The sequence below is a fragment of the Octopus sinensis genome, linkage group LG5, assembly GCF_006345805.1.
Source record: "Octopus sinensis linkage group LG5, ASM634580v1, whole genome shotgun sequence".
NCBI classification, from domain to species: domain Eukaryota; kingdom Metazoa; phylum Mollusca; class Cephalopoda; order Octopoda; family Octopodidae; genus Octopus; species Octopus sinensis.
Window position 1 is genome coordinate 62,027,372 of NC_043001.1, and position 14,738 is coordinate 62,042,109.

Consider the following 14,738-nt stretch of genomic DNA (forward strand, 5'->3'; position numbering starts at 1 on the left):
CAACCTCGTCTCACAGATAATGAGGACTGTTAAGTTTTCCTGGACTATTGCTGACTGACATTGCTACTCGAAAATATGTTTGAGTATTATTAAAGTTATTGAAGATTCAATCTGTGTTATGTATTTCTTGAACGTGAACTTGAATGTTAACAAAATGTTAAATAGTCATCAGTTATCAGTCATTTCACCTGAAAACTTAGCGCTATAAAGTCGGACTATCTTCCTGCGGCATGACATCTTTTACAGTTACACATTGTGACGTCACTGACGTGAAATCAAGCTGTATTCATGCGCGCTTCAACATGATGTGAAGGATTTAATTATTAAATTAATAAAATATGGTCGTTTATTCGTGTGTAATAAATAAAATACCAAACTCATTCCCTATGGATACCATATTTATTACAACTCGTGGCTTGTAATAAATACGGTATCCATAGGGAACTCGTTTAGTATTCTCTATATACTAACTTCTGTTTCTTTTGCTTGTTCTACCAAACCTATGTACATGTAACAGTTGCATGCATTCGAGGTATGCAATACATGCACTGCATGACCACTAATTTTGACATAAATCAAAAATAAATTCAAAATTTTCAAGTAACAGATCACCTCATAAATAATGTCCAAAATATCATATATGTAATTTCTATCACATTTTACAGTATTCTAAAATATCAAATGGTATTGATTGATACTGAAATGGATTTGGAACCCTTTAAACTTAATATAATTTCTTTTCATTATTAATTAATCTGACTGAATAAATTACTACTAATATTAACCCCTCAATGTTGGACGTATTGAAGGAGCATTTAAGGCACATAATGCTTTATGAGTTCAAAAAGGGAAACAGTGCAGCAGAAACAACCCAAAACATTCATTCTGTTTATGGGGAAGAGTGCTTAAATGAAAGAAGTTGCAGAAGATGGTTTACAAAGTTCAAAAGTAGTGATTTCAGCCTAAGAGAGAGGCCATAAATAGGATGCCCTGTTGGATTTGATGATGAGCTTCTTTTGTCAGAGCTTTAGAAGAATAATGCTGTGTCAGTTGAAGAATTGGCAAGCAAGCTCAAATCAAGCCTTCAACTGTTCACCACCATCTTCACCAGCTTGCCCAAACTCAGAAAATGGATTCCACATTATTTGACAGAAACCAACTGAAAATCACAAGTGAACATCTGCACACCTCTTCACTCTCATGAATGCATCTCACCATTTTTGGACAGGTTAGTGACTGGATTTTTTAATGAAAATATTAAGTGATGTTGGCAATGACTTAGTTGTGGAGAATAGTCTAAATCTCAATCCAAAAAGGATCCCCATGCAAAAAAGATTCTTCTTTCTGTTTGGTAGGATTGCATTGGAGTCATCCACTTTGAGCTGCTACCAACTAATGCAACAATTATTGCTCACACCTATTGCCAAAAATTAGAGTGTTTAGATTGCTCCTTTGAAAGAAAAAAGGCCTGTTTTGGTGAATCGTAAGGGAATGGCGTTTCATCATGATAATGTAAGGCCTCACAGGGCAAAGATTACATCAGACAAAATCAAAGAATTTGGCTGGGAAAAAATTCCTTACCTGTCTTATTTCTTGAACCTCACTCCTTCCATTTGTTTCGAAGTTTACTGCATCATTTCGATGGATTAGTACTCAAAAGTCCCAAAGAGGTCAAAAATGACCTCTCTTCTTTCTCATCAAAACCAAAATAGTTTTTCACCAATGGAATTAAAAATCTGATGAGTAGATGGAAGGAAGTCATTGATAATGATGGGAATTATATATATATATATCAACATCATCATCATCATCATCATTTAACCTCTGTTGTCCATGCTGACATGAGTTGGACAGTTTAACCAGGGCTGGTAAGCTAGAAGGCTGCACCAGACTCCAATCTGATTTGGCATGGTTTGCTTTGGCTGGATGCCCTTCCTAATGCCAACCACTCCAAGAGTTTAATGGGTGCTTTTACATGCCACCAACATGGATGCCATTTGCATGACACCGGTATCTGCTACAACTACGATTTTACTTGACTTGATGGGTCTTCTTCTCAAGCACAGCATAATGCCAAAGGTCTCAGTCATTCCTTCCATGAGGCGCAACACTTAGTCACTTTACCTCCATGAGGTCCAATGCTCATAAAGAACTCAGCCACTTTGCCTCTGTGAGGCCCAATGCTCAAACAGTGCACTTTACGTGCCACCAGCATGGGTGCCAATTACTTGATTTACAGAAAAGGACTAGGTATAAATTCCATACTGTACTCAATGTAAACTATGAACATACAAAAGATGTTGTGGACTCACCAGCAGACTATCTGAAAAAGTAAGCTTCATATGTGGTAGATGCACTAGAGCAGTTCATACAAGCACATGGGAAATTGAGTCTCTTAAATGCTCAGATAGCTCACTACAAGTAGTCAATAGGTTATGTTACCTAGGAGATATAATTAACAAGGGAGGTGATTGCTCTGAAAGTATAGTAGCTTGAGCAAGAACTGGTTGGAGAAAATTCAAGGAGCTGCTACCACTGCTTATAACAATGATCTTTTCCATAAGAGTGAAGGGCAGACGGTGTGATGCTTATTTTTAGAACTACAAAGCTAAATATTAGTGAGACATTGGCCTTGAATGCAGAGAATCTGAGAAGACTGGAAAGAAATGAAACAAGCATGCTCTTGCAGGATGTGCAACATGAGTGTACATGAAAGAATTAGTTCAAAAGTTCTGAATAAAAAACTGAATATTAGAGGAATCACTTGTTGTGAGCAAGAAAGAAGACTGCACTGGTATGGATACATAATGCATATGGATGAGGGCAGCTGTATTAAATAGTGCAAATTGCTAATGGTGTCTGGGACTTGCAGAAGAGGGAGACTCAGGAAGTCATGGGATGAAGTGGTTAAGACTGACCTCGGGACCCTGAGCTTCACAAAGGACTGGGATCTCTGGTAATGAGGTTCTTAAAAAGATGCACCCTCATCAGCAAAACTGAATTCTGGAAGTGCTTTGCATTTTACCTTTTACCCACATTATAGTGACTCTTCTTCCCTCCAATAATTAGACATGCTTCTTCTCCCTACCCCTGACTCCTGCAGACTGCCAACTCTGTCATCTCTCTCTTGTGTCTTCCCCCACCAACGACTATATCATCTTTACTACTCCTGCTGCTACCCATTCTGACAGTATGCCTCCCATCCTCGTCCACCATCTCCTCATTTTCCTTCCCATACAGTCTTGCAAACACATTCTTCAACTCACCTTATGCCTTTGGGGTCATCTAGGCACCTCATCACCACTATCTCTTGCAACTCCTACTGTTCATTTTCTCTTACTCTTTCCTTCCCTTACTAGATGTGAGTAACCATACAGATCCTCTACAAGAACATGCAATACACCCCTTCACACACACCCACTGTCTTCTCGTGGTTCAATCCCATATCCACTAGCATGAATTTGACCTCCACTTCTCACCCCATAAAGCTTCCATGAGCTGCATGGTAACTTCAGTGGTGCAGGTGGCATGAAAAAAAAGCACACAGTCCACTTTCTAAAGTGGTTGGCATTAGGAAGGGCATCTAGCCATTAAAACCAAGCCAAAACAAACGTTGGAGCATGATGTCAAGCCATCTGATGATCATGATGATGATATATATACTGAGAGATGTGATGTATAGGTGTGTGTGTGAATGTGTGTATATAGACACACATACACACAAATATACACACATACAGAGACATACGAATACACACACACACACACACACACACCTAGACACAGGCACATATGCATATACATAGAATTTACATCTAGTATATTTCACTCAAGAGTGATCGACAGAAAGGTAACATGTTATGAGATTGGACTTGAAACAACATTGCTACAATGCAAACTTTTAAATTACACACCCATGCACATGCATCAATAAAGGATTGCTTTTTTTAATATGATGCCATTGTGTGTGTGTGTGTGTGTGCACTGCAAAAAATGTTGTTATGATTTACACAGATCAAGGACATTTCAGCTGACAATCTCTGCCATTAATATACCTATGACGACATTAATGTGATTTGGCTGACATGAAAATTTCTAGCATTTAAGTAATCATGTAGAGGTTCTCTTCTTGCCTCACTTACACCAGCTGTATCCAAGACACATGCTCAGTATTTTAATGAGTGTCAGTCTTACTGGTGTATTTGTAGAGGGTCAGCAACTCATCAGAACCAAAGTATTTTCTGATCCTGAAAATAATATCTAATTTGGGGGATACAGTTTTAACAATAGCAAAACTCCAATTGCTACCTATTACTAAACATGTATTTGTATTTCTGTAAATTGATATTCTACAAACAATACTTTACATCTTACAAAATGCATTTGGCTGCTATCCTGTGATAGGGTTATTTAATTTTCTTTTTGCCTTTTAGCAAAAAGAAAATGAAATGCTTTCCACTGTGTTGGAATTTCTGTGCATTCTATTTCATTTCTTGTTCTCTATTTCTAGAGATTTTTCTTTTCTTGTTCTGTTTTTATTTCCTAGTAAAGTGGTTTCCAGATAACTCCATCTCAAAATTTCTTCTTATATTACTTCATTTGACAATCAATCATTTGCAACAATGACATGACCTTTCACTCTTTTGTAATCTATCACATCACAATCTTGCATTCTGTAAGCAATTCCCCAGAATAGCAGCATCAATCAATACTGATCTCAGGTACATTAAACACTGGAGATCACACTGCAAATGAGATATTGAACTTGGAAACAAGAAGACTAAGCAATGTCTTGGCTTTGTTTAAACTCTTATAATGCTCTTCAATTAAAATATTAGAATTAATAATGTTGTAACATTTTCCCTGATAATTTCATAAAATGAGAAGTGCAGGATTTTAAAAAAATCATAAACAATTCCAAGATTCACCACTTTGAGGAGTTGATGTAAATCCAGACTACAGAACACTTCCTTGTATTTTTTAAGTTTTTGTTACCATTATCTTCCTTTTGTGTTTCTCATCACTTTAGTCATCATTCTATTTTGTGTGTTTTATTTCTTTGTTTTCTTCTGAGTGTTTCTCTTTCTATGTTCACCTTGTGTTTTTCTCTGAGTTTCTTCCTCCTCTACTTCCTTCTTCTTCTCTCCTCTGAGTTTCTTCCCCTTCCTCTTCTGTCATTCTTCTTTTCTCCCCCCCCCCCATCATCACCATCACTACCATCATCATCATCATCATCATTTACATTCCCTTGTTTCTTGTTTTATTTCATCATCATATTTTCAGAAGAAAATGAAATACATGTAGGTCTGATGTAAAAAGTTTTACAAAGTTTGTGTAAATTAAATTTATTCCGAAATTACTGTCTAGTTTAAATGATCGTTAGTTGTAAATAGTTCCTGCCAATCTAAATTTATAGTTAAGAGCTTTCACAGGTCACAATTTGTTACTAATAAAAAGGACTTTTAATTAGATTTGAAGGAAGTGAACAATACAACAGCAATTGACAATCTGGTTCAAACATGCCATAACATAAAGTATGAATATGTACATCATAGTTTTGATTCATACTGTTTTACATGCACATGATAATTTATTATTGATTATGTATCAACAAATAATTTGCTTACTGAATAAATGAAGGGACCCTGTTAGTATCATCTGATGTGGTGAATTTGTACACCAATATCCCACACGATTATGGTATAGAAGCTAGAAAAATACCCAGAAGAGATCCCAGGATGCATCAACCACAGATTCATAATCGCAGCATTCAAATTCATCCTTTCATCAAATTCATCAGTTTACTATCGACATAAATGTGGAATTGCAATGGGAACCCGAGCTGCTCCAGTGATTGTGAACTTTGTAATGTGTTACCTAGAGCTTAAAATATATCAATCATCACTACAAAAATATGGCACCTCATTTCATTGCTATTTAAAGAAGAACTGGAAGAGGTATTTGGACGATTGCTTTATACTTTGGAAAGACATCATGGACAAACTCCCTGATTTCAAATGCTTAACAATATCAATAGCAACATATAATTCACCATGGAACACAGCAGTAAACAACTCCCTTTTCTTGACATCCTAATTAAAATTGTCAATAACCACATCGAAACAGACATCTTCTATACATCCACAGATTCTAAACAATACCTATTATTCAACTCATGCCACCTCAAACACATAAAAATTAATATGCCTTATAATCTAGTGAAAAGAATCTGTACCATAGTTTTGGGCACCTATACTTGTGAATGAAGACTCCTTGAACTCAGATCAATACTAATCAAAAGACATTACCCTATATCATTAATAAATGATGGCATTAAACAAGCTGAGGAAATAGATATACGAACATTTAGGGAAGTCAAATGAAATACTAAGCCAGACTTAAAAATACTCCCATTCATCTCCACACATAACCCTAGAAACAACGAAGCCTTCCACATTATCATCCAAAATCTAGCCATCCTCACAGGAGATAAAACAATGAACAAAATTTTAAGCTCACACAAAATTATTAAAAGCAAAATTCAACCTAAATCATAGAAAAACTTATTAACCAGTGCGAGACTATATCCATTAACAACAGAACCAAACGTGAAAAAATGTGATCGACCTAACTTTGGTACATGCCCCCACCTTTTGGAGGGTTCAGAGTTCCACTTTAAACAAGGTGAAATATTTAAGATTAAATTAAATTTCATTTGTGCCTTGGAAAATCTAATCTATGCCATTACATGCTTAGGGTGTGGTAATAATTATATTGGCCAAACAGGAATATCACTCCTTCAAAGAACCACTCTTCACAAACAACAAATCTGCCACCCACAATACAGACAGATACAGGTCAGTGAACACATAGAAAGGTGTGCTAGGAATCTTAATCCTAATTTTCCCCTTCTATCAATGTTCACAGAACACCCCAGTACAACAAAAAATGAATAAAGAGGCAACTTTCATCAATAAATATCTTCCACTACTCAATATCAACACATAACATAATACAGAACACTACTAACCTGTTAATTAATACCACTAACCCCCCTACATCCCATACACCATTCACATTACAGATCTATATCTACCCTAAATGCACTAAATCCAGAACTACTTACCTCCCTTACACATAATCTTTTTACTCAGGGACTAGTAGACCTAACACTGTTCAGTAATCAGTGTGCATTCAAAGCAATGATTAGTAATTTTACGAAACTGGTATGCTTTTGAATCTCTTTAACAATTCACAATAATTACTTTTGTTACTTTTATTCCTACCTTAGCTCATCTAATTGTATATATCTATCATTACTTTTCATAAAAAGCCTTTACTTTCTTGATTTCCAATGTGCATTTTCGCTTATTTTTCTTCTTACTTTCCCCTTACATTTCCACGTGTAGTTTCTATTTTCTTTTTGTAACATATCTCTATTATACGTATATATATATATATATATATATAGATAGATAGATAGATAGATAGATAGATAGATAGATAGATAGATAGATAGATATATGTGTGTGTGTGTGTGTGTGTGTGTGTGTGTGTGTATATATATTCCTAACTGACCGATTGCCGGCATTTTCGTGATTAGCACTCATCGTGGCAAGACACATTTTTTTTCTCTCTCTGCCCCAAGGCATTTTTCTTTCACGCCAGCTCAAAGTTTACTCATCCTGTCAAAAAGACGCCTGTCTGTGACGTCCTGTTTTTGTTATTATTATTATCATTATTGTTTTTACGTATTTTTGTATTCTTATTCGTGTTATCATTATTGTTTTTACGTATTTTTGTATTCTTATTCGTGTAACATCGTCCATTTTTCTGTCCTTGTTTTGTATACATTCGAGGCTTTCTTCCAAGGAATCTAATGCGCTTGGCTTAGATTTTCCTTTGGGGCTGGCCAGGTCGGAGCAATCTCAAGATTAATCAGCCAAAATTGCGAGGATGATCCGGTTCTTGACTTAAGATTGAAGGCTTCGAATGTCCCGTCCGTGGTTTTTGTATCATCTTCTAAACGTTTTGCGTTCTTGTCCCAGTTTGTATTTTTTTACATATACATATATATATAGCGGCACCCGTACCCTTTTGGTCTTATATGTAAGTACATATTTCTTTAAACTTGGTACGACTCTATAACACTGTCTCTTTCCCCCCTCTCCTACATTTCTCTGCCTTTCACACTTTGCACTCCACTTTGATCTGTCTCTTTCTCTCTCTCTTTCTCTCTCTCTCTCTCTCTCTCTCTTCTCCTCCTCCTTTGTTCCTTTTTCCCCTTTTTTCGCTCTTCATCTGTCCCTCATTTCCTCTCTCTTCTCACACGTGACTAACTGATCGATTGCCAGCCTTTTTGTGGTTAGCAGTCGTCGCAGCAAGACACATTTTTTTCTCTCTCTGCCCCAAGGCATTTTTCTAACACGCCAACTCAAAGTTTACTTGTCCTGTCGAAAAGACGCCTGTCTGTGACGTCCTGTTTTTGTTATTATTATTATCATTATTGTTTTTACGTATTTTTGTATTCTTATTCGTGTAACATCGTCCGTTTTTCCGTCCTTGTTTTGTATACATTCGAGGCTTTCTTCCAAGGAATCTAATGCGCTTGGCTTAGATTTTCCTTTGGGGCTGGCCAGGTCGGAGCAATCTCAAGATTAATCAGCTGAAATTGCGAGGATGATCCAGTTCTTGACTGAAGATTGAAGGCTTCAAATGTCCCGTCCATGGTTTTTGTATCGTCTTCTAAATGTTTTGCATTCTTGTCCCAGTTTGTATTTTTTTACATATACACATATATATATATATATATATATATATATATATATTATATATATATATGCATACATATATATATATATGCATACATGTATGTATATATATGAAAGAAGGTTTGAAAATGCAAAGGTCTTTTAGAGATGTTTATTGACTTGACCAGTTTCACATTTTAGAAAAAGATTATCAAAAGTAAAATGTAAAGCTTTGTGCAAGCTTTGTTGTGTTAAAAACTAGAACTGGGTACATCTTATAGAGTTTCTACCTATGTCTTTTCTGCAGATCGAGCCGGGCCAACTACCTGAAGGGATTTGTGATTTGCCTGCCTTCCTACTTATTAGGACTTTAGTTTTAGCTTGATTGACTCTAAGTCCCTTCGATTCTAATCCTTGTTTCCACACTTGAAACTTCTCCTCTAGTTCTGATAGTGACTCAGCAATAAGAGCAAGGTCATCAGCATTTAGGAGCTCCCAGGGGCACCCTGTCTTGAATTCCTCTGTTATTGCATGGAGGACTATGATAAATAGGAGGAGGCTGATGACTGTATTTTGGTGGACCTCTACCTGGAATTCTTTTTTCTATTTGTTGCCAACCCTCACCTTACTGACATCATCCCTGTACATGGCTTGCACAGCTCTCATTAACCATTCATCTATCCCTAGTTTCCTCATTGGCCACCAGATAAGGGATCGGGGGACCCTGTCAAAAGTTTTCTCCATGTCAACAAAAGCCAGGTACAGGGGTTTATCTTTGGCTAGGTATTTCTCCTGCAGCTGTCTTACCAGAAATATAGCATCAGTGGTACTTTTCCCTGGCACAAACCCAAACTGCATCATGTCTTGACTGACCCTCTCCGTAATTAGTTGGGCTACAACCCTCTCTATGACTTTCATTACTTGATCCAACAGCTTGATACCTCTGTAATTATTTGTATCTAATACATCACCTTTACCTTTATTGCAGTTGACTATGGTGCTGCTACACCAGTCATTGGGTGTGACTCCTTCATGTATCACCTGGTTTACTATACAGGTGACTAGGCTATAACCAACACTGCCAGATACTTTGAGTATCTCTGCAGTGTTTCCTGATGGGCTGGGGGCTTTCCCTGTCTTCGTACCCTTAATTGCTTTGCATGTGTGTGTTCGTGTGATGTGTCTACATATTATATATGGTCTTCTTTTATTTTCAGATTTTGATTACTCAAATAAAACATACTTCTGAATAGCAGAGATTTCCTTAAGCAAACCTTCATCTCTACTTTTGCTTACCACCATCATGACATCAGTCAAAGTTGCCAGACATGATAACATTGGTTTCTTTGAAAGCTTGGATGATAAATCTCACTTAAGTAAGAACAATCTCCCAGAATATAGTATTGGAACTACATTCCAGAATAGAGATAACCACTCTAATCCATCAGGTAGGTCCAAGAGAAAATCATTAAAAAAATCCTGTTATTCATAATAAAAAAATGTTTTTTAATATTTTCATTTATTTTTTACCTCCCACTGTCCACCTACATTTCCCACACACCGCACACACATATACACCAACACTACCACCAATAGCTTTTGTTTGGCTGATTACTTAAGCCAGAGATTTCCCTATCATTTTATAAAAAATTTCTAAACAAATAAAAAACATTATTTGCTGTACTGCCAGCTGTGTGTCCCTACATAATCATAAAAGTTACGGTCTCTCGGATACTATGAAGTAATATGATCTCAGTTATTCTACAAAAAATATATTAACTTCCTAGTATATATATATATATATGTATATATTTCAGAGAATTTGTTTTGGGGATTTGATAATGCACCTGAATTTGAAAAATGTGTAGTTGTTTTTAAATAGATTTATTTACATAGATACCAAACTAATTTCAACAGTTTTTAGAGTTTAAAATTACAAAGTAGAAATCAAACAAATATGTTTAAACGAACAAATGTTCACATAAAATTCAATGGGTTTCACAGGGATAGATAATATCAAAATAAATGTTCGACAAAGTATATAACAAATGTTCAGTCATATTGAGTTTTTATAGAATATGTGGACAAGAGAGAAAAAAGAAAAGAGGAAGAGAGTAAAAAAAAAAGTTTTTTTACAGTTTTTGTCATCGTGCATATAGTTCTTTTCTCCATCACGTACTACATTCTTTGCTTTTAATATAGTTTTTTGTTAATCAGAGAATATCTTGTGTATATATATGTATATGTTTTTATACAAAAGGACCTAATTTTTGATTCATTATAATTTTGATGTCTTATTCTTTATGGTGGATGTTTTCAGTCAAAAAATTGATTTTGTTTTGGCATTAGTGTTTTGGTTGGTTGGTTGGTTGGTTGGTTGGTTGGCTGGTTGGTTGGTTTCTTAGTTGGTTGGCTGGTTGGTTGGTTGGTTGGTTAGTTGTTTGACTAGCTGGTTAGTACATAGGAACAAGTTTTGATTGGTAGTTGGTTTCATGACATCACTTTATTTACATAAAACACCTGTCTTTATTCTGGTCAAGATTGACGTTCTGCTTGGTTGACTTCCTTGTAGGGATTTGGTCATTAATTTTTGCTTAATGGTCATCAACCATGGTCATCAACTCAGTTGATTCTCTTAAGGAGTCAGTTTATTTTTTTCTGAAGGAAGGATCACAGGATAGTTTAATTGACTTCTTGCATTTCTGAGACTGTTATACTAAAAATTATGGTTTTAAGTCCAATATAAAATTTATGTCTAGTTTTTTAAAAACTAGCATTGAATTTTTGGACAGAAAGGTTAATTTTTTTGAAGATTGAATTGTGACAGAGTTATTTTGCAAGCCCATGTCATCCCACATTTAATTCCACCTCCACTCCAATCATCTACATCATATAATTCAGTTAAATCTGAAATCCCAATATTTCAGGATAAAATAGATTTATACTGATATAGATGATTACTGGAAACATGCAAATCCTTTTGTATATCATTTTGTCAGACTCAGTTACAGTGAATTACAATTAAAGGAAATTGCAAATGACATAGCCAAGATTAGCAAGGAAAGTCAAACTATCACACATAATTTTAGAAAACAAAGTAAAATATGTGATAGAATTCCTTTAGTGATTAACTGGCACCGAAATTTCACTGACATTTCAAAGGTGTTACATGAAAGTTATCAGCATGTTGCAGAAAAATATCATTGTTTCAAACAAATATTCCCTCAGCCACCTATTGTAGACTTTAGATGAAATAAAAAATATAAGAGAACTACTAACCTCTACTTCTTACTCCAAGAAAACTAACATTGGAGTTTCTCGCATACTGTATCTTGAAAATCAGCTGTAAGAGAGGTAAGCCCTTTTCATTATGCAACAACATGTGTCACGTGAATTCCATCAGGAATCATAACAAAAATGTTATGATTTATATGGAAGGTGGGACATGTAGAGATTCTCATTTGGTGTATGCGGCAGAATGCACCAAACACAACTTGATTCATGTTGGTTGTATGACAGAAGAATTAAACAAAAGATTCAACGGGCACAGGTATGACGTCAGGCACAATAACAGTAGTTCAACAGAACTTGCTGAACATTTTACATCAAATGGCTTTAGTTTTGAAAAAGACTTGAAAGTGCATATTCTCAGAAAATATTCTGAATCTACTACACTTTCAGTTCTCAAAATGCTGGAGAAGAAATATGTTTGAGTTCTTAACATCACGCCCTGGAGGATGTCTTGCAAACAACTTGCACATGCAAGTGCTACCAGTCAAAAGCTCCATATACCGGAAGCCAGCAAGTGTATGGGGTCATCAGGAGAGAATGCGCGCCGTTTCGGGGCCTACCTCTTGATGGCATCATTGCGCACCAGCCCCCCTCACTGATATGAGGCCTCGCTTGCTAGATCAGCTGGTTATGAAGTTAAGCTCAATATCCTTCTAGCCATCACTCATCGTCTCTTTTTAACCAAATCCAGTGGCTAGCCTTCTCCACTGTAGATTGGATATCAGTCATGGTGGTATTGACCTCACGATGAGTTAGGCCTAGCGATAACAACAGTCGTCTCACACTGTGTCCAACGAACCCTCTACATCCGACTTCGATTGGAAAATGTTCTGCTTTCCAGCCTGTGTCTTCACATTCCTCGAGGAGGTTTACATAAGGGTTCAATTTTCGAGCCCGAGCGGCATCCATATTATCTTCATGAACAAAATGATGGCAATTTCATCACATACACAAAACTGTTTGATTAAATATTTTTCTTTTTCTTTTCCTTTTTTTATGTTTTTTTCTTTTTCTTTTTGCCAGTTGTAAAATTGATAATTGAAGACTGATGATGTCATTCCATCAAAGTAGAAACACAGGATCTCCTCGTTCAAATTTCTGAATTTCTATAATTTTGAATTTTTATGTATCACTTTTCATTTTCAACTCGACAAAGACAGATAAGCTGTCAAAATATCCTTCAAGCCAATAAAATACCTATTGCAATCGCATCACACTCTTCATATTGTGTATATACCTTTGTGTTGAGTTATGCCAATCTTTTTAAAATATTATTATTGTTGTTGTTATTATTATTATTATTAATAATAACTATTTTACTGCGGTCTTTTTTGTTCTAGAATTCAATAATTTTCCTGAACCTTAGATGTAATTGCATAGATTGGTAACTAGATGGATGTAACTGGGTGCAAATGCAGTTTCTGGGATATCTATACTGCAGCAGCACGTGCATCAGAAGCATTTAAATCAAATATGCTGTATAACTGTCTAAAGAAATAAATAAAATATGCAGATGTATTTATCTCCATATTGTGAAGTACTTACGACCCACTAAAGCAGATCCCAGATTTACCAGTTAAATGAAATACATTGGGATTGCCTACTTCAAGTAATCCTAGGTGCTCAATATGGTTACCCACAATGTGGATTATAACTGAGTGCTTGAACAGGACTCACCAGGATACTTTATACCTTTATATACATATATATATATATATATATATATATATGGCCATTATATTGACGACTGTATCGGTGCGACCTCACTCTCCCGCAAACATCTAGACTCTTTCCTCTCTTCTGTCAAATCTTTCCATCCTGCCCTCCACTTCTCCTGCTCTGTCTCTGATACCTCTATCTTCTTTCTTGATATTTCGGTCAGCATTCATCATTCCACTCTCACCACCTCTATCCACTACAAACACACAGACTCACACACATACCTCAACTTCTCCTCCTCCCACCCTAAACACACCAAGTTTTCTATCCCCTATTCCCAATTCCTCCGTCTACACAGGCTCTGCAGTGATGACCATGGCTTTGAGACTCAGTCTCAACACTTCATCCTACATAGATATCCCCTCACCACTATCCACACTGCCATTGCCAGAGCACGTTCCGTGGACCATGCATCTGCTCTCTCCACCCGTCCCGCTTTCTACCGTTTCCCCTCACCTACCACCCTACTACCCTACCTCTCCAACACACTATTCTCCAATCCTTCTGGCAACTCCAGTCCAACCCCTCCACTTTGCACATCTTCCCTAACTGACCCCTCCCCTCCTTCAAATGAGCCCGCAACCTACGAGACCTCTTGGTCCACAGCTTCTTCTCTAACCCAACCTCCCAACCCAGCTTGTTCCTCTGCTCCTGCCCATGCTGCTGCACTTGCTCTTACCTCTCCAACACCACCCTCCTCACAGGCACCCATCATCGACCCTAAAATTGGTAGAAATGCAGGTGACTCTTTCACCTGCACTTCTACCAATGCTATCTACTGCATCTCCTGCTCTCTCTGCCCTTCTCATCTCACCCCACCCCATCCCTTACACCCACTCCCACATACTCCATCACTACTCCCACCCTCAGCTTAACCCACACCCCACCCTTGCTTTCCCCACTCTCGCCTCCCCCACATCCCAACAACACCACCACACCATACACCATACTCAGAATGTAGCAAGAGGTGAAACACTG

At 36.8% G+C, this 14,738-nt stretch overlaps 1 protein-coding gene across 2 annotated transcripts in view; it reads left to right on the plus strand.

The window, feature by feature from the left end:
* LOC115211814 (regulator of nonsense transcripts 1-like) overlaps positions 1-14,738 on the plus strand; it is a 63,976-nt gene that overhangs the window by 32,016 nt on the left and 17,222 nt on the right. For both annotated transcript variants that reach the window (XM_029780521.2, XM_029780520.2), the window contains exon 2: positions 9,968-10,198. In XM_029780521.2, the coding sequence (XP_029636381.1) occupies positions 10,054-10,198 (145 nt within the window). In that variant the 5' untranslated portion in view covers positions 9,968-10,053. The remainder of the gene's footprint in view (positions 1-9,967; positions 10,199-14,738) is intronic.